At 40.9% G+C, this 23,837-nt stretch overlaps 1 protein-coding gene across 6 annotated transcripts in view; it reads left to right on the forward strand.

The window, feature by feature from the left end:
* BRIP1 (BRCA1 interacting protein C-terminal helicase 1) overlaps window positions 1-23,837 on the forward strand; it is a 94,496-nt gene that overhangs the window by 13,471 nt on the left and 57,188 nt on the right. For all 6 annotated transcript variants that reach the window (XR_001875926.1, XM_017821709.1, XM_017821708.1 and 3 more), the window contains exons 11-17: window positions 801-933; window positions 1,471-1,622; window positions 2,152-2,323; window positions 2,422-2,559; window positions 2,903-3,064; window positions 18,429-18,588; window positions 19,332-19,453. Coding sequence is in view for 5 of the 6 variants with exons in the window: in XM_017821709.1 (XP_017677198.1) it covers window positions 801-933; window positions 1,471-1,622; window positions 2,152-2,323; window positions 2,422-2,559; window positions 2,903-3,064; window positions 18,429-18,588; window positions 19,332-19,453 (1,039 nt within the window). In the remaining variant the exon portion in view is untranslated. The remainder of the gene's footprint in view (window positions 1-800; window positions 934-1,470; window positions 1,623-2,151; window positions 2,324-2,421; window positions 2,560-2,902; window positions 3,065-18,428; window positions 18,589-19,331; window positions 19,454-23,837) is intronic.

Here is a 23,837-nt window from a genome sequence, read left to right on the forward strand (position 1 = left end):
CAGCAGTGACAGCTGTCCTTGGGCTGCCTCCTCAGAGCTGATGGAACAGACAGTGCTGGCATTTCCCGGGAGGCAGGAACCTGCTGCTTCTCCAGACAGAGGCAGGGCCTTGTCATCCTGCAGGGATGATGGAGGCCAGGCAGAAAATTTTAGCCACAAAGGAGAAGATCTGCATGTTTAAATCATGCTTTTAGCAAGTCCTGTCACATTTTACATTGTACATACAATTATAGTTCTGCTTAATCCTAATTGCAGCAGTTACCAATACCTGCAAATCTTCAAATTGCACCAGTTACCAATATTTGTGAGTAGCTTTAAATATGCACTTTTTATTGCCCCACTTTCCCTTCCATGTGTAAATACTAAAAGCTTTCTTTTCATGCCTCAAGATTTGTTCTTGCTAGGAAAACCTGCAATTAATAAGGATGCTAAATTAATGTTCAGCAGGGCAATGATGAGTGGCTGTAAAAGCACAGCAGAAATATTTCTTAAATTAGCCTGACATATCACAAGGAAATGATATTTTAATCCTTTTTCTTTGTAATGAAGGTATTATATGATGATAAAGTCTGAGCATATAGGGAGAAATTTTCTTCTCATTTCAAGCAGCAGTTCTGTAGAAGTTGGTTCAACAGTGAAAAGTAGAAATAAAGGAAAAGCAGAATCTCTCTCCTTGGATGCAGTAAAAAAACATTTATCATCACCACAGGAGTCTGGTGCAGTTTCTGATGTTTGGTTTGTACTTGCAAAATGTCTCTCAAATCAACGCTGAAGTTCTCTGGGGTTTTCCTCTTTTCCAGCTGGCTGCAGGAGAGCTCTGGTCAGCTGGTGGAGAGAGGGTATGAAAGTGCCTGTAAGGTGTGGAGTGGCAAAGAAATGCTCACCTTTCTGCACCAAATGGGAATAACTGGTATTACTTTTCCCATTTTACAGGTAATGTTGTGTGCCATATAAATGAGTACCAAAGTACATAATGCTGGTTTTGTTAAACATCTTGGGATGTGCACATAAGTGAAATACAAAAAGATCTCTTAGTTTAGTGCTGAAAAGTTGTCTGAAAGTGATTCCTGATGAAAACCAGGAGTAATCCACTGGAACTCCTGGAATTTGTGGAGAATCAATGTTTTAAAGGGTATAATTGATCACATCCAATTATTTCAATTGAACCACTGAGCCAGTGATAGTTTTGCTGTTGTATCCAGCTGCATTTTTATTGACTGTTGAAATGTTTTTACCCTATTTTTAAGTTAATCCCTGCTTTCTGTGTAAGCCAGATACATTAAAAGCATTGTTAAAAATGAAAGGCATTGTTCCTTTTCTCTTTGCCCCCTCCTTTTCCCAATTTCTCTCTGGCTTTCTGGGTACCTTAGGAGAACTTGTAAAGCAGTGAGCTGACAGTCTTGTCTCTTGTAACTTTGTTTTTGAGAAGACATTTTAGAATGCTGTCACTGTGAAATTTGCCTCTTACAGAAACATCTCGTGACTGTGCTGGAAAAAGAAGAGAAAATGTCTGTGCATGGCAGAGAAGAACTTGTTGAGATCCCAATTGTGAGCCCTGCCACACAAATAGTGCTCAAAGGGCTCTTCATGGTTCTTCTGTGTCTCTTCAAGGATAACAGCAGGTCAGTGCAAGTGCAGAGCCCGAGCTCTGGGCTGGCCTTTCATTGAGCTGCTTTGCCAAACTGCCTCTTTCATTTGGGAACACCTCAATTACAGTGTTTGGCTTCTGAGCAAAGCCAACATTTGGGGAAAAGCTTTGGAAAAATCTACTGAAGTGGGCAGAATTTAAATACCACCAAATTGGGGGTTTATTTCATAAATTAAACATTGAAGAAATTTATTTGAAGGTTAGGTGTAAATTTGCTTGATGTATTGCCAAGTGAAATATGTATGGGCTGTATTCTTCTGTGTAGCATTTATCATTTGACTGTCTTCATATCTTGACTAACTTTTCAGCAGTTACTGAAAATTACTGATTTAAACCTTATTTAAAAATTAGTAATTATTGTAAGGTTTCACTGTCTTCTGAAATTATTTATAATTAAATTATAAATGCGTTGTAACAACACTCTGTTAATTGTTTTGAGCTCAATGCTCACAATTTGATGACTCATTTGTCGTTTTTCCTGACACTCCCACATCTCTGTGTAGGTTTGCAGACGATTACAGAGTTGCTCTGCAGCAAACTTACACTTGGATGAGTGAAAACCACCCTGAGGATTCAGACACAAGCTCCTACTTTGCACGGCCCAGGCACAAGAAGAGTTCAAGGCAGAAGACCCTTGTCCACATGCTCAGTTTTTGGTGCTTGAACCCTGCTGTGGTGAGGAGGCCTCAACTCACTGGAGTGAGAACAAACACAGAGCTTACAGTGATTGTATGGATTTTTCTAGATTCCTTCTGTTTTGTTCTCCCACCTAGGCCTTTTCTGACCTCAATGAAGTTAGAACAATTGTCCTGACATCTGGAACTCTCTCTCCCATGGATTCCTTCTCCTCGGAGCTCGGTGTGAGGTTTTCCATCCAGCTGGAGGCGAATCACGTCATTCGGAATTCCCAGGTAACCTCTGCTCCCTCCCCTGAGCTCCAGTGCTGCCCATGCTGCCAGAAACAGCAACTTGCAATGCAAAATGGTGACAAACCCGTTCTGTAATTTAAAAGAAATGTCCAGAACAGGCTGTCCTTGGATTTAGACACACACTTCCCTGGAAAAGTTCTATTGATATATATATTGGTAACACCATCTTAGCAGTTATCGCCCTGTGGCGAAGCACTGGAGTGAATCTCTTCAGAACTATCTCAGTAATTCCTTCACACTTACAACTTCTGATGGAACCTGCTGTAAGTTGATACAGTTTGTGCTGCCCAGCTGAGCATTAACCCTCTCCATGTGCCCTCCCCAGGTGTGGGTGGGCACGGTGGGCACGGGCCCCAGCGGCCGCAAGCTCTGTGCCACCTTCCAGCACACCGAGACCTTCGAGTTCCAGGACGAGGTGGGGGCACTGCTGCTCTCAGTGTGTCAGACAGTTGGCCAAGGAATTCTCTGCTTTTTGCCATCTTATAAGGTAAGGAAATCCTAATCCATGCTCTTCCTATCTTACTCGAAACTGTGCTTTTTCTTCATGCATCAGCACACGTAAAAATATTTATAAAATAAATGTACTGCAATGACACAGAGTGATTATATTGTTATTTCTTGGGTATCATATCTCCTGGCATTCAAAAAAACCATGTTCATGTTTGTTTTCATGAGTTATCTGTGTCTTAATAATGACTGCAATTGTTTTGATTAATTTTACCAAAAAAGAAAAAAAAGCCAGACCGATCTACATTTTTTTTCTTATGTTGTTTCTTTAAAGGTTTTGGAATTATTTATTAAAAAAAAATAATATTCTCCTCCATGTAAGCACATATCATGAAAGGGAGCTGCATGTGTGTAACTCAGGAACCAAGGATGCCTTTGCATGTCCTTTCTGTGCTGTTGGAGTGCAGTTCATTTCTTCTCCAGTTCATTTCTTCTCCCCTTGGTTCTTGTTCCATGTCACTGCATTGGAGATTGGAGTCCATTTTTCTTGAGTAGGGGGAATTCCTCACTGGCAGTGGCTGAAAGGAATCGAATTTCTTCATTTCAGACTATGCAAGATCTAATTTCACTGACAACAGATATCTAATTATGGTTAATCTGTACCTCCCAGTAGTTCTGCTTTCTTCTCTATTAGCTCCTGCTCTTATTTATGGGCAGGAACAGGAATATAAACCTGCAGTACAATTCTGTAATTCATACTCATTTTCCTTGTGATGCTTGCAAGGGTCTGACTTCTTAAATTTTAAAAAATCATTTGTGATTTTAAAAAATCATCTCAGCAAACAAAAAAAGAAAAAAGAAAACCCTCAAAAAAATCCTACTTAATGATCATAAATGCCCAGTGTAGTGAAAACAGAGGTTTCAGACCTTTTCCCTCATTTCTGAAGTTCCTTAACAGAGAATATTTCACAAAATGAAATAAAAACTGTTTATTCTTGTGTACAAAACCTTCCTGTTTTACTGTTTAACTGATGGGACTGCAAAAGGAGAGCAATTTCTTGGCTCTGTGTCTCCAGAGCTGTTTCAGTGCAGTTCCTGGCAGCAGCCATTAGGTGACCACATCAGACCAGGTAATGGGAGCCACTGAGAAAAGCAGGGTACTGACTGTACACTTATTTAATACCTCACAAACCCACACACTCAGATGCAAAGGGAATGATCTGACAGGAAATTTCACCTTCAGTTGATTTGAGGATTGAACTGGAGCACGTTTCGGTTTTCGGTGTTACCTTGGGGAGGGTGTCACGCTGGACAGAACTCAGAGCTGCTCTTACAGACCCACCAAATATTTCTGTGAGATTAATAATGTGGATTGCAAGTCTAGGGAGACTTTGTAATGACATTTAAAAAAGGAGGAAAGGGATTGCTGGGCAGCTCTGGAACCCTTCCCCCCTCCCTGTCTCACTGAAAGGTCACTCAGCTCCACGCCGAGTGTTTTGTTCTTTGTGGGAACACTTCCCTCAGCCCAGCCAAAGTATTGATAAATATAAATTGCAGACAATTGAAGGATGATCTTTTAAAATCACATTGCCAATATTTTTCTATGGGTGCCCTTTTTCTTTCTACTGCTTTTATTCTGGATTGGGTTGCCTGTAGGTCTGAGATTAATATGTTGAGAACACAGACTAATGTAAGCATATTAGTACAGGGAAAACAAGGTATTTTTCTTTCATCATAACAGAATATTTGCATTTCCAGACTGTTTTTCAGAGATTTTCTCAGGCAATTGCTGCCTCTCCTTAAAAAACTGCAGCTTTTAAAGGAATTTTTCAAGGCTGTCAAGATCTGATTAATGCACATGGTCACGGACCTCACTGTTATGAGTTAGGCAGATTTTCTGAGGCCTCAACCTGTTTTATGAATTGAAGTTTCAACTTTGGAATAAGTGAAAAAGAAAGTATTTTTATATGTCTGGAAGGCTGAGGACAGATCTCTGAATTTTGAGTAGCATCTATGCAGGTGATTTGATGGAGTTTGAATTTCAGTTTGCAATCTGCACACAAAAAAAAAAAAAGCAACAGTGGAGAAATTTCCCTTTATCTTAGTCAGGTATTTGAAGAAACATATTTTTAATTGAAGAGTGTTTAAAATACCTGTATGGCAAATATCTGGAGTTAATAATGCAATGGAGGAAAATACCTGGGTGGGAAGACAACACATCACCTGTACATTCCCACATTTGAGAGGGGTTTGTTCTGGGCAGCTGGGATGTGCCATGGGCCATGAATGGGATGATTTACAAACAACATACAAATTTTTATTGTCATTTTTGGACTTCTGGCACGTTGACTTTTTTTAAAAAATAAGCTTAATCTTAACAGTTACTAAATTGCAAACCTGAATCACTTTTAGGGCTCTGAAAATGGGTGACACTATGCAACAAAAATGCATTTATGTGCAAATCAGTAGCAACTCCAGCAAAAACACTCTATAAAAGAGAATATCAGAAGGTGAAAAGATTACCCAGAAATCTAAGATGCTTTTAAACAAGATTAAGATAAGACCCATTAGGGCTCATGTTGCCAACCTGTCTGCATTAAGATATATCTTGCCTGGTGCTGCATCTTAGATGATCCATTCAATATGTGTCATATCAAAGTCAAGGGATCCAGCGAGGAGAAAAATGCTAATGCTTATAAATTTAGTGATAATCCATCATGATGAATTAACTGACCTTTCTTAGGAGCTTTTTTTGTTGTACCAAATAAGCTTTGGACAGGGATGTTAATGCTGGCAGGGCTGGTCTGTTCTGTTCTCCTCTGAGGGATTATTGTTGGTTAATTTGTAGCTGCTAATTGAGGAGTCATAACTTGGAAGCAAAATGTTTTTAACTAGTGGGTTTGAGTGACTGTTTTCATCAGGAAAATTTATGAATTGATCAGAATTCTTTTGCTTGAGAACCCAAGCTCGTTGCAGGGGGGTTGAACTGGGTCACATTTAAAGGTCCCTTCCTGCCCAAACTATTTGATGATCATAAATTGGCATTGCCATGGACTGTGTGAGTTTGGAAGGTGGCACAATCAGCATGTAATTAATTAATGCTGCATTGCATTGGCTGTTTCCCTTGAGAATTTTGGGGTAAGTTTATAGTGATATAAAGTAACTTTTGTCACTTGCTCTTCTTTGTTGAGACAGACCCTTTTCTTGCTGAGACATTTGAGATTGGGAGAAATGATTTCTTATCACCCAGAATGAACTGAACAATGAAAATCCAACAGAACAGTTGAATTTCTAAAACTTGCCCGAAACACAGATTTGTAAATAAGTTAAATGACCCATTTTTTTTCTGCCATCGATAAAACAGAACAACTTTTACTTATTTAATAAATTACTTCAATAAATTTCCAAAAGATGGTAGTCTGTTTAGCCAGGCCTATTAAAAGCATTAAGATTCAAGCACTGGCTGTTAAAATGAGTAAATGGCAATATCACAAAGTTAAACAAATGCCAAAAAACATTTTCCAGAGGACTGGGATTGTAACAATACCATTAATGAGGGCAAAGAGGTTTTAATGCAATTTGCACATTCTAAAGTTTCAAAAAGAGGTTTTGAGTTAGTGCATTATTAATGTTCTGAACATCTGGAACTATGTAAAGCCACAGACATTGAGCAAGTGCAGGGTTTCCCCACTAGGTCTGATGCTGACTGATTTCCTCCCTGGCCAAAAGCTTGTTTTTAGAAGTTTGAGACAGTAAAATGACAATATCCAGATAAGAGATAAGCATTCCACAGTGTCTTTTTGCTTGTAATGTGTGTGGAGGAAAAAATTGGGAGCCATTAGGGTTGTGCAGTTAAAAGGGGAATTGGAAATTAAACAGGAAAACAGTTGTTTGCACCCCAGATGGTTTAGTCACACTGATTTTAGAGCTTATGAGAGGAATTATCTAGTAAATTCCATAAGATTGGGGGTTTTTTCCTGTTAGGTGTATCTATATATTATATGCAGGAGAAATGCTTTATCAAGGTCATATTCTTTTTGATAATCATATAGAAGTGCTTCAAGGAGATTTACTCCTGTGTGTAAATATTTGCAGGCTGTAGGGATCTGTTCACACCAAGTGTGGTTCACAACAGAGATTTGTTCTTTAAAGTCACATAAACATTAACTTTGTGCATCATTTTCGTGGTAGAGAATGTGACTGACACTGATACAGCCTTAAAATGATGCAGGGAACAGGAATGTTTGTGTGTCACCCAGTTTTAGTTGCTCTGACCACAGCTGGTACCCAACATCACACTCACTGGGATGAAAAGAGAGGAGGCCTTTGAACAGGTTTGGCACATCCGGGGTGAGTTATGAAATAATTGTAAATTAATAATGCTCCTCACTTTCTGCCCAGCACTTGCTGCCTGCTCCCAAGGGAAAGGCTTTCCCTTCCTTGTTTCTGTGAGCCAAACAGCTGCAGCAGGGCTGTGACAGCAGGAAAGAAACCCTAAAACCAGGAGAGGGCTTTAGGGGCTGCAATGCTGTCATCCCTGTTCCCTCAAACTCTGGGCAAGAGCCTCCCAGGGCAAGGAGAGCAGAGGATGGAAGGGGAACTGAGGAATCTGTGAGGAGCACCCTGAGCTCTGTCCTGGCACCACGGGCTGGGCAATGCCCCTGGCAGTCCCTGGAGTTGTTATCCTTTCCCTGTGATCCTTCTTGTGCTACTCTGAATTCCGTGTCAGCTGATTCCCATCTGAACAAAGGAAAGGATTTTATTGCTTCTTTTCCTCATTTTTTTTTTCCTGGTTAGTTTTCAGGTGGCCTTGTGAACTGAGGTGGCTCCTCAGGAGGTCAGGGAAGTGTCAGACAGCTCAGGGGAAGGGATGATATTGCACACTCAAGGCAGGGAGCGTGAGCATCCCTTTTTTTTTTTTTTTTCAGTCTCAGGGATGAAACATTACTGTGGTTTTTTTAAACATGTTTTCCAGGGGTTGACCTTAATAGGAGAACGAGGATGCTTGTTTGGAAATGGTGATGTTTTTCTGAAATATTTGGCTGTTCTGAAGCTGTTGGTGTGAGATTGCAGCCTCCCTGAGTGTGTCTCACTGCATATTAACCAAACAACCCAGAGAGTCACTCAGGTGGATATTCTGGGTGAGTGGAAATCGGGGTGAGGTGACATGAAAGGAATGAACTGCCGTGACTTGTCGTGCTGTGGAGCCCCCCCAGCAGTGGGAATGGGGCTGTTTGCTGCCCACAGGCACCTCTTCCTGCAGTGAGACACTTTTACTCACTGGGTAATCCTTGAGTACCCCCTGGCTGGGGGGCTTCCATGTTCAACCTCAGCCCTGTTGGCTCCGGGGACATTTCCAGGTGTGGGTTGGGTCCCACGTCATCCTTTCGAATTCCTGACTGCCCAGAATGAACAAACACCCTCTCCCTGACTTGCTGAACTGCTGTGGTGACCAGCAAGGGCTGTGCAATTATTCAGGTGCCCTGTGGCACTTGCTTTTTACACGGAGCAGACATTTCTGGTGGTGCTGCACAGCAGGTGAAGCACAACCCGGAGCGACAGTCGGTGGCGGATTATTGGATATTATGTCTGAAAAAATTAGATGCCACACCGGGAGATGAGCGTTTGGCCTGTGAGTTTCACACCCTGAGAGCTGTGCAGTTTAATATTTCATTGGGCTGTTGGTTTAAATACCCTGAGCTTACAGCATCAGGAAAAGAAACGAAAAAATCTATTATTGTTTCTCACTTCTTGAGCTCTGCCTTGTCAAAGTGCTGCGAGCTGAATTGTTGTGTCTGGTTAACACATGCTCCCATTTCCCTTGTAATTAACACTTTCTGCTTGCATATTTTCCCTCCCATTTAAGTAGGAACTGCATTGAAAATGAGTTTTCACAGTCAGGAGGTTTTGCACTCTGTGAGTGATGGAGTCCAAAGAGTAAATAACAATTACAGCCAACATGTCTTTTTCCTCAGAGCTTTGAATGACAGGCTAAGAAAGGATGGGAAACAACAGTTGTGAATTGGGAACAACATCCATAAGCAACATTATTTTTAAGAAGAAAGTGTGTCTTGCCCAGGTTTTTTTGACATTAATGTTGTTCTGAACCGTTGCAACCTGCAGAGTTCCTGGTCCCTTTGGCGTGTCTGAGAGGGTCACTGCTGATGTGGTGGAGATGTGACTTCTTCATGTGTGAAAAACACCATATATGAGATAAAATATACTTGAAAGGGTATATTTAGGGAGCATGTTCTGCATCAGCAATGCAACAGCATACACAAGGATCTGAATGTTAAATCCATTGAAAGGAATACTTGGGCTGATTTAAATTCAGGGAAATTCTTTTTCCTTGGGAAGTCAGTAACCAACTTGTCTTAGAAAATCCTGGTTTAGTTCTAACTGGGTAACCAAGCTTCTTGGTGAGACCACTTAATTAGTGAGACAGTGTACTCTAAAGAGTATTCCTGGCATTTGGATTCAGTTCACAGCCCAGTAATGGATTCTTTTTAGCAAAAATGCTTTGAAACAAATAACTTGCACTGTGTTACATTGAAAACTTTGTTTTCAGGTTTTTCCTCCTATTTCTGATCGTGAGGTGAGAATTTATTTTCCTAAGGTTGAGATAGGCTGAAAAACCTGTTCTTATCTTTTCCTACATTTTATTTTAGGGGGATAGAAGGGAAGGAGAGAGAAGTTGTCTACTTTGATGAAATGCTGGGTTATTTATTTATATATGACTGGGTTATTTATTTATTTATTTTGTATTGTCTAAGACATGGTGAAAGTATAGGAAGGATTTACTGTTGAGGAAAGAAATGGTCCAAGTATCCCAAGTTCAGAGTTAGTTCTGGTGGTGTTAAGAGAAGAGTGAAAGCCCAGAGCTGTTCCTTTCCCCTCTGGAGCTGGTTCCCCAGGACAGGCCCCTGCCCTGACCCCGTTTGCTGTGGGAGCATCGTGGATGAGGTTGGCCTCGTGCCCAGGATTCCACTGGAATCCCTTTGGATCACTTTTCCCAGGTGGTGCTTCACTGCTGATGTGCCACTAACACCACCTTGGATTTTTTTTCTGGAAAAAAGAGGTCAAAGATGAGTGAACTTGACTTTTAGCCCATGAAGGGCAGCAGTGAGATGCTGCTTCCTTCAGGGACACTTTGTCATTTGGGCTTTTATTCCAGGCCAGGATCTGAACAACCCTTTGAAAGGGAATTTTTTTCTGGAGAGCTTTTCCTGGCATGAAGGATTGCTCTCTCCCTGGAATGAGGAGGTGTAATGATAGCCTAGGGTGGATGTACAAGCAGCTCCTGGAACACACAAACCTCTTGTCTTGGTTAATTTTAAAACCACAAAGAAACCCTGTTTTGAACCAGATTCTTCCTAAACAGCTGCAAACACTTCAAAGGCCTCTTCAGGTTGGGTGGGGGGAAAACATATTGGGTTTTTTGGGCAAAGATTTCTATTAAAAAAACAAGCAGCTCCTTTAACTGCAGGAGCAACATATTCCCCGTGTTATTGTGGAGCCTTTGGCGTGCAAAACATTTCATTTTTCATTACTGTTGTCGCCGTTCACATACTCCATTATTTAGAGGGGCTTAGTGAAAAATTGATGGCGTGTTGGTAGCACAGAGCCCTCCCGTGGGCTGCAGTGTTGGTTTGTGGCACAGGAGCACAGTTCAGTGCTTCGCTTTGTCGGCGTCCCTGCAGAAAAATCCCACCAGAGAACTCCCCTGTGCTGGCCCCGAGTGGAGTGATGCATAAACTGTGCCTTGGAAAATGAGGATGAATTATTCACCTTTGATTGGGCTGGAGTGTGCACATGGTGTTCAGAGCCTTGTTCGTAAGACAGGGTTTTTTCACCATGTTCAGGGTTTAGTTTAATTATGGAGTTGCACAGCAGCTTTATCTAATTTTGTTTTCCTTCTTTTTTTTTATTTCCCCCTCACTGTGTGGGCTAACACAGATTTCACCTGCATTTCCCAGCATATGTGGGAAATCAGAGACAATCCAAATGTGAGATATGCTGTGGCACCTCAACACCCTGCTCAGTCCTAAATATTTGCTTTTATTTCCTGTTTGGTTAGAATTTTCCGGGAGAAAATCAGCACAGCGCTTCTTGGGGGGACCAATTTCAAACTATGACATCGACTTAAAAAGACACTTTTGCCACACAGGTTCTTGCAGATCACACTGAAAGTTTTATTGTTCTGACTCATTTTCTGGTGAGAAGAAATAAGGAGAGAAACCTGAGGGAACAGTCTCTTGGAATAGCACATGGAGTAGTGAAAATAAAAGCCAAATTACCTAAAAGGAGAGTGATTTTAAAAAACCTGAACTTGCCCAGTCCTGATTCCAAAATTAAAAAAAAAAAAAACAATAAAATTGCTGAAATTGGAGAGAATGCTCAGCAGGTTCTTCTCTTCCCTAAGAAAATTCACATTTTATTGGAAAGCCTCCAGCTATCCAGAGATGGAACTGAGGGAGCTGCGAAGGGACCTCATGTCACACCTTTATCTGATATTTTCCATTTACAGAGCTATGAAGAAAGATCTCAGAGCCTTTTCCTTGTAGAGGAGTGACTGAGATTCCCAATGGAGGGCAGCTTTTTCCCAGGAGATGTGTTGAGGGCACTCCACAGGACAGACCACCTGTTAGGAGAATGAAAGAAGAGAAGAACCTGCTGAGCATTCTCCAACCTCAGCAATTTTATTGGGTTTTTTAACTTTGGAATCTGGACTGGGCAAGTTCAGGTTTTTAAAATCACTCTCCTTTTAGCTAATTTGGCTTTTATTTTCTGCACTTGCTTAGATTTTTGCTGTAGAGGATGGTAAGAGTTAACAGTTAAATACTCACTAGAAAATCTTCCTCATCAGCTGATAAGGGCTGGAAAACATGAGGGATGTGTGTTTTCCCCTGGAAGTTGGACTGACCTGAACATACATTTTGGGCTCATTCCTCCACAAGATCTCCTTTTATTTCAGGCCTTTTCTGTGTTCTTTCCACATTAAAATTCCTCTCTGTATTGCCTGGTCTTCATATTCCTTAAACACAGGACTCCAACTCCCTAAAGGTATTATGTTCCCTGTATTCTTTAATTACTACATTTACAATTGACAGCAAAAATGTTGAATTATTTATTTTTTCTTCACTATTTTCTGTTTTACTGTTGTGGAGCATTTCATTCCAGAGGCTCTGGGACACTTTGGGAAAGGAAATCAGGCAGAAATTCCCCTAGAGTTGGTGCTCTGGAAACCAGGCTGGGTCAGAACACTGATAATAAATGATAATAAATAGTTGGGAAATGTGCAGTACAAAACAGGTGTAGCCTCTCCTTGATAAGAATAACATCTCTGTGTGGCCTTTTGCCATTAAAATGCTGCATTAAATCAGTTTACTTTTGGCACATAAAGAAAAGATTACCTGTGAGTGGGTATTTATATGGACACTTGATATTCCTCTCCAGTTTCCCATTAACAGTGGGAATTTAATGCTTTATTTTGAAAGTTAAATTGGCTTCAAAAACGAACTGTTTTGGCACAGATATTTTTCATGTTCTCTTTCAATGGAATGTGTTCGAATTAGAAATGGAGAAAATGGAATTTAAACCTTAAAATACTCCTTTTTTCACTGAAAAGATACATGAGTATTTTGCATCAGCTTAGTCATTCAAATGAGTGAATTTTAAATACCTCCTTTTCTCGTGTTGGATCCCTCCCACAAACATGAGGAGGGGCTGTGAATCAGTCCATTGCTTAACCTTTCATGAAAATCTAATTGAGTGAGAACAAGGGCTTAAATAATTCAAGGGCCTAAGTTATTCTTGGCTGGGTAGTCCCAGCCCAGAGCAGTGCAAATGTCTGGGTGTCAAGCAAAATTCAGGCTTTTTTCCTTTTTTTTTTTTTTTTTGGGTGAGGAACATGATTAAAATGACCTTTAGAAATAAAGTGTAAGGGTTGGTTAGGAAGGAAAAAATAAAGGGGGAAATGTAAATTATTTCTGCCAATTTGGGAAATGACTCGTGGCCCAGAGGTGCAGGTTCTGTCAGTGCTTCTGAAAGGGTGGAATGTTTCTGGTAATGTTGATAAATGTGATTGGGTTTCGTTCCTTGCTTTTCATCCCTGTGACCTTTTACTCTTGTTAAGGGACATTGTGCTTATTACAGTGTGATTTTTAATAGTTCTAGAGTGCTGTTCCAAATTTATTTGAAAGATTTGGCTAATGGACATTAGATTTTATTGCTTAGTTAGCCCAAATATTTTCCCTCCTATTTTTGGAAGGAAACTCAGCTTTTTCCTTTCATAGCAATCCTTCCAGGCAGTTTTTCCTTGTCCCTTCATTCTTTTATTCCCATATTTTTCCTCTGTTTACTTTCTTCCTTCTGTTGTTTCCTTTCTGTTCACTTTAAACCTCGAAAGACCTTTTTTTTTTTTTTGTAATTTCTGTTGTTTGGGTTTGTTTGATTGAGGTTTTTTTAACTAAAGGTGGAAATGGAATAAATTAGTGCTAAATAAATAGGGTTAAATTAGTGCTAATATATAAATATTGGCTTTGTAAAGTCCTGTTTTTTCCCAAAGTGAGGATTTCCAATGGCCCTGGAGTTCAGGTACCTGTAGGATTCCAGGTCACTTCATACCAAGGCTTGGCAAAGCTTTTAGTTCAGAGAACTGTCAAATAACTTCTAATTCTGTGCTTTTCCAAACCATCTTAGTCCTTGAAGAAGTTCATTTAAGAGGAGCCTGTAATTCCAAAAAAAATGGGTGAAGTCTGGCCAGATCAACTCCCCAGGGTTCCTTTGAAATAACCTGAATTTAAGGCCACTGTGTTTAATCAGCATACCAAGTGCATTTATTTAATGACTGAATATATTTTAGGATTATCACTAACGCAGAGACAGTTTCATCCTCTCCTAATAGAAGCAGAACATTCACCCAGGGAATTCTCCCTCATCCTGAGCAGCCTGGAGCTTTGAGACCAAGGGGAGAGGGGCTTGGAACAAAAAGTTCCAGCTGGAACCTCCCAGCTGACTCAGCAAATCTCCTCCTGGAAGCTCATGAAAGGTAATGCAATACCTGTGGAATTAGAGCCATTAGAAAAACATCTGTGCCCTGAGCTCCTCGGGATTACTGGAGTGGAAAATGTGATGTCCTCCAGCCTCACGGCTCCCAGGCACAGGAGGGCCTGGCAGAGTGTGCAGGGCTTTGTGATTTTAACTTGAATTTTACTGAGAGGGGAGGCAGCTGGTGCAGATGCAGGTCGAGCTGATAGAAAACAACCTGCCCTTGGTTTTTTGCAGACAGCCCAAACGGTGGGAAACACTTTGTAGTGAGACAAGAAAACTGCATTTCTTCTTGCCAGTGTCTCTGAGTTCCAGGGTTTTCAGAGAGGGGAAAAAAAAAGCCTCTTCTTTGTTTGGTTTTGACACCTGTTGTTTTTCTGTCAAGATACAGCCCTGCATGGAAGCAAAAACATTTGATAAAATGTTTTAGTTTGCTAAAATGTTTGGTCTCTGCACTCCTTGGCCTCCTCCTCTGCTCTGATAAGATAAAAGCTCTCGATGAGGGCTGAACTACTCTGTCCTGAAGCAAAACAGAGTTGAGGAGATCAGTGGAGGAGGAGGAGAGCAAAGATACAGAAATTAATGTCTTGTGATACTGAAGAAGGCATAACTGTGCACTGTGTGTGCCTGTATACCTTTAAAACTATGGGTTGGCTTGTTAGCCACTCATTTATACAATAACTGAACAAAAGGCATTTCAAGGTGAACAAAACTTCCACAAATATCTTGTAACCCTTTAAAAATCTACCATTATGCACTAAAAATCTACCATTATACACTGTTGGGTGATAATCCTGTTTTGTGCCACTGCCTCCCTTTTAGTCCCACATGGAGCAGATTCCTGAACCAGGTTTTGCTGGAGGGGCTCCAGTGCCCATCCTGTCCCTCAGCTGGGGCTGGCCCTGGATTCCTCTTTTCCATCCCTGAAGTTTTGTGCTGCCTGTGGAACTTCTGCCTGACCCTTCAAACACGTTTCCAGCCCGCTGGAGACACACTTGGATTTGAAGCAGTGCTTATTCACAAAGAAAATTCTGGGAGCAAACACAGCAAGAGCTGCTTGGGAAAAGGCTTTTAGATCAGTGGTGCTCCCTGGGGGATCTCTGACTTTTTGCACTAACCGTGGTGCCAATACTCTGATTTTTATTAAGGAAAACCTAATGGCTGCTCCCTTGCTCTGCTCAGCTACCTGAATATTTGAATAACAAGGAAAAGTGGAACTTCATCTCATCACATAGAAACAAGATGAAAAACCAGCCAAGTTTGGAGGAGTGGGTTTTTTAGTGTATAATGGTAGATTTTTAAAGGGTTACAAGATACTTGTGGAATTTTTGTTCACCTTAAAATACTTTTTGTTCAGTTATTGGATAAATGAGTGGCTAACAAGGCAACACATAGTTTTAAAGGTTTCCAGGCACACACAGTGCAACTGTAACTGATAATTAGCATCAATAGTTAATAGCTGTTAAACTAACCAATAAAGCCAGAGTTATTTCACTCTACTGTCAGGCACTGCTTGGGTCATTATCTGTTATATTCTGTATTTCTCTAGAACATCCTTTCATACTTTCAAGGTTTTTATTGCCTCCCCAAGCACTTTAGATGGAGGGATTGTTTCTGTGATACCTTTTTCCTCTGCTGGCAAGGTGCAATCCATTCATTAAGTGACTCAGCCTGGGAATGTTTAAGGAATATTTTGTGTAAAGAAATTCAGTGGCAGGTGCACAATGGCAAAAGATGGGGGGAAAACACCTTCCCCCCCCTCCCAAACTTCAGGAATACTTCCCAAACTGCTTCCATAGGGGAATGCTGCCATAGATGGATGGCAAATCTAAATCCTGAGCTCCTGGTTTTTCTGGATGGTGGCTCCCAGGTGTCTTTAAACTGCAGCAAGGAATTAAAGGAAAAAGCTATCCAAGTAAACATCCTTCAGTGCCTGGGAAGATGACAGATTCTTTCTAACAAGATTTTCTGCTCTCCTGGAGGAAGACCATTTGTTAATAAACCATTTGAGAATCCATTTTTAAGGGATTTAATAAAATATACACAGCCTGCCTTCCACTGCAGGAACTATTATTCCCTTGGGTAGAAGAAGTGACTGGCTGGGGGCATTAATGGTTGCTTCCTGTGATTCCTGGCATTATATCTTGCTCCCATTTGCACTTTTTCAACCCAAAGTGAAATAATTTTTTATGAGAAACCCGCCCTTGATTCCTGGCTCGGATGAGACGTGTGTGTGTTCTATATTTTATTTATTTGTATTCAGTCAGGTCCATCATTCCTGTTGTTTTAGTGCCTGTCCATACCATGGGCACTGTGTGTTTGTGGATACTTTCCTGCCTCCAAGAAAGTTTCCATCCCCAGCAAACCCCATTAATGGAAGAGGTAATAGCTGGTGTGTGAATTAAATGAACTGCTCCATCCTTGCCAAAGATTTCCATGAATAATTCACTTATTTCCATCAAAAATGGGAGATTTTCTGTTGGGATGCTCGTGTCAGTTAAACCAACCTGAACCTGCCATGGTCCAAGAGATCCTTGCCTGGAGGGGCTGGGTGACCCATGGAAGAGAAAAGATGTTTCCCTAAGAATTTGGAGGAAGGTTTTCTCCTGCCATCTTTGCAGCTATGAACAGAAGTTATAATTCTTTGAAATATGAGAGAAATGGAGGGGTTTTTGTGAGGAATCTTCCCCTTTCAGAGACTGTCAGTGGATTTTGGTTCCCTTAAATTAAGCAACAGTTTTTCTGCCAAGAACACAGGGGTGTGTTTGTGAGAAATACCTGTGGATTGCAGTGGGTGTGATGATTGAAGAGGAGAAAATCAGGGATGAGGGACCCTTAGAAGTCGAAGCAGGGATAGTTTTGTGTCTGGAAATGTGGAATTCAGTTCCACCCAGACATCTCCTGTCTGCCTTCTCTTCCTGGGCTCCTTCTGCATCCATGGCAGGCAGTGCCAGGAGTGGGTTTAACATGGATTGCTGAGTGGGGGCACCAGTTTCACAGAGGGAAGAATGAAATCTGGGAAGCTGATAATGTCCCAAATGGATGTGCTTAGAGCCATAATACGTTTGATTTCTTTCTTTACCAGAATTCTCTCCGTGTCACATCCAAGAACTGAGGCCACAGTGGCAGCCTGGGCTGGAAGATGGACAGTCATTGCTCTGTCATAGGATTACAAGCTGTTATATAAAAAGAGATTACAGGCAGGATCTGCCAGGAAATGACAGAGCTGGTGGAGAAGGGGACAAACAGGAGGAGAGACACGTTTAGCAGAGATGATTTATTCTGCAGTTCCACTGTGTGTGTAGGAAACTGTTCCCGCTGCTCAGCACTTACTCCTGCTGTGCTTGCTGGTGGTGTCACATCAGGAGTAAAGCAGGTGTAGTTCCCTGAGCAGAGGCTGGAACAAAGCCAGGGAAATGCAGCAATAACATAGTATTTGTCCCCTCATGTTCCTCAAAAGGAACCAGTCCAAATACTCAATGTCAGGGAGTGAGTTCAGGTCTTTAATGCTGAGGAGGTGAAATATGGGAAGGGTCTTGTCACCAGTGTCCTACAAATTTGCAAATGTTCTCTCTTTAAACCCAAATATGACAACAATTAGTTACAATTAATTCTGCTTTACTGTAGCACTTAAACCATGTGTTTGGTGATGGGACAGACTAATCTTGTAACAGTTTAACCATTCCAAATCCCAAGATCTTGGCTAGAGTGCACTGGAAAGGCAAGTGGGCTGGAATTAAGGGATGCTGTGGCTTTTTGAGGAATGAACTGGGGCAAGTGCAGGTTTCAGATGGAGCAGTTCAGTTAAATGTAGAACCAGCTTATTTGCCTGCCAGATTTGAGTATGTTCTGGTTTGGAGTGAAATGTGCACAGTTCAGAACTTCAAGAAGCAGAGGAGGCTGTTGGTAAATCCTACATCAATATTTCCTCACTGTGTAAATTTTAAAATGTTGAAGTGTTCTGGAAATTTAAGATATAAGGAGTTGTTTCAAAGTAATTTAGAATTTGTTTCCAGCTTTCCTTCTGGATCTCTTACTTGGTAATCAGAAAAACAGGTGATTTCCCTTTTTCTGTGGTTGATATTCCCCTGCTTTGAGGAATACCAGGAGATGCTCTTTAGTGTCCACTCTTACAGATTTAGAGAATTTTGCTTTGATAACAAAAATCTGCATAGTTTTTAATTAGCAAAATGAGTGGCCACCATGTTTGCCAAGTGCTGCATGGCTGAGTTTGGTGCATGGCAGGGCAACTTGCATTTACAAATACAAAAACTGAATAGTGTGGCTTCACTAAAATAAGGGGCTTTATTGGAACAGTTGAAGTGGTTGATGTGGATTTTTGTGTTTGTTTTCAGATGCTGGACAAGCTGAAGGATCGCTGGATTCACACTGGCTTGTGGAAGAACCTGGAGCTGGTGAAGACAGTGATTGCAGAGCCTCAGGGAGGGGCAAAGAGTGACTTTGATGAGCTGCTGAACATATACTATGATGCAATAAAGTGTAAAGGGGAAAAAGGTACATTCTTCAGACATACAAATAACTGACAGAGACTCTGCAAGTTCAAAGAATAAGGGGATTCTGTAAGTGCTTAACAATTAGAAGCAGTTGTGGATAAGTAGTTATGGACTTCAGTTTAGTAAGTTATTATAAATAAGGAAAGTATTTATATTCACTGCTATTTTTATCGTGGCATGAGGATATTGGGGATATAGGGAAGTACAGGGTGAGGTATAATCCCAGTGAGGTGTGTAAAGGTGTGCAGGTGTTGCCAGGGGGTACAGAGTGACTTCTCAAAGAATCACTTACAGTACATTGTATAGCTGGGATTTAAATCAATCAGTCTTATATTAATTAACCTTATATTCCAGCCACTATAGGATTTTTTCTAAAAATACTTCAATGTTAGTATGGAGAATAAAGAATAACAGCGTGGAAAAAAATGGAATGCAAAATTCAAGGTTTACCATATCAAATTTTTGTCAGAGATACATATTGTTCTTGCATAATTAATCACCACTCTATTATATAGTGTAAAAGAACTCTATTATACAGTGTAAAATTATTTTGCTAGTTGACAGTCAAAATTATTGATCAAGGGGGAGTTAATCCTCTCCCTCTAAGAAATATCTGCTTTTATATCCACTCACCTTTCCCAGGCTGATACACACAGGGTGTTACACTGTACTGGGTGTAGCTGTGTAAAAGATTTTGGTGCAACTTCCTTCTGATAGTCCTTTTCTCCCTGGGAATGGTTGCAGATGGAGCTCTGCTCATCGCTGTGTGCAGGGGCAAGGTCAGTGAGGGGCTGGACTTCTGTGACGAGAACGCCCGGGCCGTGGTGACCATCGGGATCCCCTTCCCCAACGTGAGAGACCTGCAGGTGGGATATCAATTCACACTTGTGCTCTGCTTCTATATCACATTTAAACCACCGAATATGCATAAAATATTTTTTCTCTTTGTTTACCCGTGAACTTCTCTCAGTGCCATTTGAATTCCTTGAGTTACCTCAGTACAGGTAAGAGGTTGAACAGCACTCGTTTCTGTCATCCCAAATAAACACCCCTCATGGAGATGCCAGTCTTTGTCTGACATGGCAGTGAAGGCTGTTGCATTGTTAAAATGCTCCTTAACTTCCTACCCTGCCAAGCAGCTGAACATGTTTCCATCTGCACTTGCCTGTTTTCGAGCTCTGAAACATGTGTTGTTTGTATAGAAATGAAGGTACTGCCTCACTTCCTGTGGTGGGGTGTTTGGTTGGAAAGGTCTGGGATAAATGCTAGGAAAATACTGCTTTAATTAAGGCAGATTAGCTCAGAAAAGAGGTTGAAAGATAAAAGTAGTTATATTGTAGTATAATAACATAATGCAGCAGTGTGTGTCACACCCTAGGTCATTATTAATTGTAACATGTCACCTCTCTAATCCCTGTTGCCTTTAGTGGAACTTTAGTTAACTTCAGTGTAACTATGTGTCCCACTTACACAGAGAGGGGAATTGCAAACCTTTTCCAAGCTTGTGCAGCTTTATTAGCTTGCAGTTTTGAGACATGAATTTATGACAGGACATAAACTCTTCCTGGACGCCGAGGACGGTACGGTTTGGAAAATTCAAGCCTCGTGTAACTTTAGGCAAAAACTTGTAAGTGCCTTCTAAAAATAGTATTTTGAAAGGCCTCCAGTGAAATAAATTTGTGACTGTTTGTATTTGTCAGTAGGTGGTGAAAGCAGCATCCTGTTGCACTGCTGTGTAATTGCCCAACATCAACACTTCCTTCCTTTGGGCTCCACAGTGTGATGGACAGATGATGTTCCATTAGAGTAGGCACTTCATGGGCAAAGCCAGGCATTCAGAAAGGGAAAGAAAGCCAAGGAATATGGAAAAGTGTTTTTCTAGGCTTTGTATTTACTGAAAAAGAACATTTATTACTGGCTAGTTTGCAACACCACTGCTTTTCAGTGGTCTGTGCAAGCCACATGTCACCCAGCTGCTGACGGGGTGGTCACAGCCACTGTCACTGCTCCAGCTCCTGTTCCTTCCAGAGCTTTTGGGGACTATTTTGTGAAGCCAAGAAACAAAGTGAAGTATCACAGAATAAATAAATACCAGGAGCAGCTGGATTCTGGTTATGAGTGGTGCCAAATCAAACAAGAAAATCATAGGTTTGCACTTGAAAGCCCAAACAGCCTCAGCTTTGGTTTGAGAGATGTGTTCTGAGCTTAAGGGAACAACCAAAGGGTTCTTTGTTGTCTGCAGTGGTGCCTAATTCCAGCCTTGCTGGGAAAAACCCACATCCTATAAGGAGCAGTAGGGTTGTGTTAGTGGTGGCTGCCCAGTGCAACACCCTTCCAGTGTTTGCATAATTCCTTGGAGCACTTATTCAACCACAACAGTTTTTGTCTTGCTAAAATATAATACACTGAGCTGTGGTATAAAAACACTGACATTCAAAGAATACTCAACACTCTTTCTAGAATTAGAAATTCCTGTGTTTTAGGAGCATATGCTGGCATATTTTAGAAATCCTTGGTCTGTAGCATGGCTGAAACTTTACAATTAATTCCAAATGATTTCCTGAAAGTCAGTGCTTTTGGTTTCTAAATGATACAAAAATAGTTTGAAAAGAATATGCCAAGGGTGAATTATCTTCACAGTGGATTATGTTCCTTAAGATCAAAATGCTGTATTTGATTTTACCTTGAGTTCAACCAAATGTTTCATAGAACAGAATCACAGGCAGTACAGCCCATTTCTGGTAACTGCATTTTAAAAATCAGTGTTGTGTTGAGTTGTTGGTTTTAATTAGACTGAAGAAAACCTCTGAATTTTTCAGCAGGGGTAGAAAGAGTCGCTGCCAAATTGCAAGCACTGAAGGTTTGAGTGTGTGCATTTAGAGCTGGGAGTGCACAAAGCCCTGCAGTGATCAATTCTGGATGAGAGAAGGGCAGGCACTGGGCTCTCAGCATCACATTTGCTGCTCCTTTAGCAGAATGCTCAGGGAAATAGTTTTTATTGGAAATGTGTCTTTAAATTGAACAGTGTTTTGTTTTAGTCGAGGCTTTGGGTTTATCAGATACCCCCAAAAATTCTGGATTTATGAACATTTCTTTTCCCAGCTGAGTTGCATGAAGGATGGAGTGAAGGAATGAGATTCACCTATCCACTGAATAAGATGAATTAGTAGTTTTGTAGAAACAGGAGCATAGATACAAAAGGAATTTGGAAGATTAAACATCTTTTCAACTCGGAAAGGAGTCGGATTTCCCAAATGAAACAGTGGAAGTTTATAGAATTGCTACAGCATTTGCTGTTATGAGGTAGTTGGTTGGTGTTTCTTTGGATTTTGTCTGCTCACCAGAAAAGTGGCTGAACTCTGGAATGGTTTGGGAGGGCCTTGGGTTTTCAACAAGCATCAGGTTCAAACCCCAGTGCCCCAGGCCAGGTTGGACTGTCCCAGACCCAGAACTGTGAACACAGGTCCAGGTGTTGCTCCCCCACAGCAAGAGGTGCTCAGGAGAGGGACCAAAGAGGAACCTGGTAAGGTGATTTATAATGACATCCCTTTAAAAATAGGAAATGCAAGTGATTAACAATTCCTTTGGAATATGCAGGAATTAGATACTTCTGGGATTGGTTTAAGTCACTAAAATTGCTCAGCTTCTACATGAAAAAACACTTGAATGTCTGCTTTTTGGGTTAGCAAAAGTCCTCTTAAGCCTCAATTCCACAACCCTTTACTCTGCACAGAGCTCTGACTTGTGTGAGTAATCCCTTTAATACTTGTAGGACTGTGCACAACCAGAAGGGGTTGGAGAATGGGACCTTTGGAGAGCAATATTTTATGTTGGCAGTTTGATGTTGGCTCATCTCCACTAATGTGACTTGTCTGTGATCAACCTGCTTTCTAAATATGTTTTATGGTTTGTAACTTGACTGAATACCAGTGAACTGTAATATTAGAGACCATAAATAACGTGGCAGAAAGAGAGATGTGTAATCCCACAGACATGTTATCTGATGCTGACATACTGTTAATTAACTTGGGTTATGGATTTTAAAGTGTTGCATTTTGGATCCAGACATCAGTCTTGGGCAAGAAACTCATTGTCAGGTGTGATGTATAATATCCAAATTTAGTTTCTTTCCATATGTTTGTGCTAAATATGTGCCACAAGCCCTGGGATTAAATGGCAAACATTTGGATTCTTTAAGGATCTATAGGCTTTTATAACTCACAGTATTTTCTGTAGAGGCTTTAAAGAGAATAATTTAATTTCACTTCAGCATTTCAGGCATTAGGTTTTCACAAAAAGAAGATTCTAAAGCACTTTGTCAGTGTTGGGGAGAAAGAAATGATTAAGACTCAGAACTGTACTTGACAATAAACAAAACTGATGTAAGAAAGAGGCCAAAAACCCTAATTCTGTGTTATTAAAACAGTTTCATATTGCTGGAGAATCAGGTTGCTAAAACAAAATAATATAAAAGAAATGTTCAAGTATTGCTTAAAGCTCTGGTGCTCTCAATGGTAGGGTTTGGCTCGAGGAAAGCAGGAAAATTTATTTCTGAGCCAAAAAAGACTTCTTTGGCTGTGACCAGGATTTCCTCTGCCCACCTCTGGGACCTGAAACTGGAGGTAGGAAAATCTGATTTTGGAGCCAAGTGTGACTTGTTTAGTTCAAGTCATAATTTACTGTTCTTACCTTGGGGACCCGAGAGCAAAGAACTCGTTGGGAAATGTGGATAATGGGCAGCTCTGAAGTGCAGGCTCTGAGCAACCTTTCCCAGGGAGCTTTTCTGCACTTCCACCTCTCCAGATGCTTTTGATCCTGGTGCAGGAGAGTGTGTTAATCATGGAACAGCCAGGGCAACCTTCCCAAAATACTGAGGGAAGTGCAAAAGAGTCAAACCCTTTGACATCAGTAGATGTGCAAGGAAAAGAAACTGGAGAAGTGCAGTGACAGTGCTCAGTTTGCATCATGAGGAGGATTTCCCATGGCTGCTCCAGGGGGAATATTTGCTTTATTGTTTCCAGCAACAGGAGGGAACACATCACTTCAATTACAGTTTTCAGGGTTAGATGTAACCTGATGATACAAACATTTTGCAGCTCTGGCTGAAATTTCCTCCTCCTTTCTCCAGGGCTCAACAAGTTGAGGTATTTCTATCATTTCAGAATAATGGCATTTTGCCAAATATTGAACTTAATTTCTAGTCCTTGTGGCAGATTTAAACCTATGTGGTTTTTTTTTTCCATTGAAAGG

This window comes from Lepidothrix coronata, unplaced genomic scaffold (assembly GCF_001604755.1).
Source record: "Lepidothrix coronata isolate B3197 unplaced genomic scaffold, Lepidothrix_coronata-1.0 Scaffold91, whole genome shotgun sequence".
Lineage (NCBI taxonomy): Eukaryota > Metazoa > Chordata > Aves > Passeriformes > Pipridae > Lepidothrix > Lepidothrix coronata.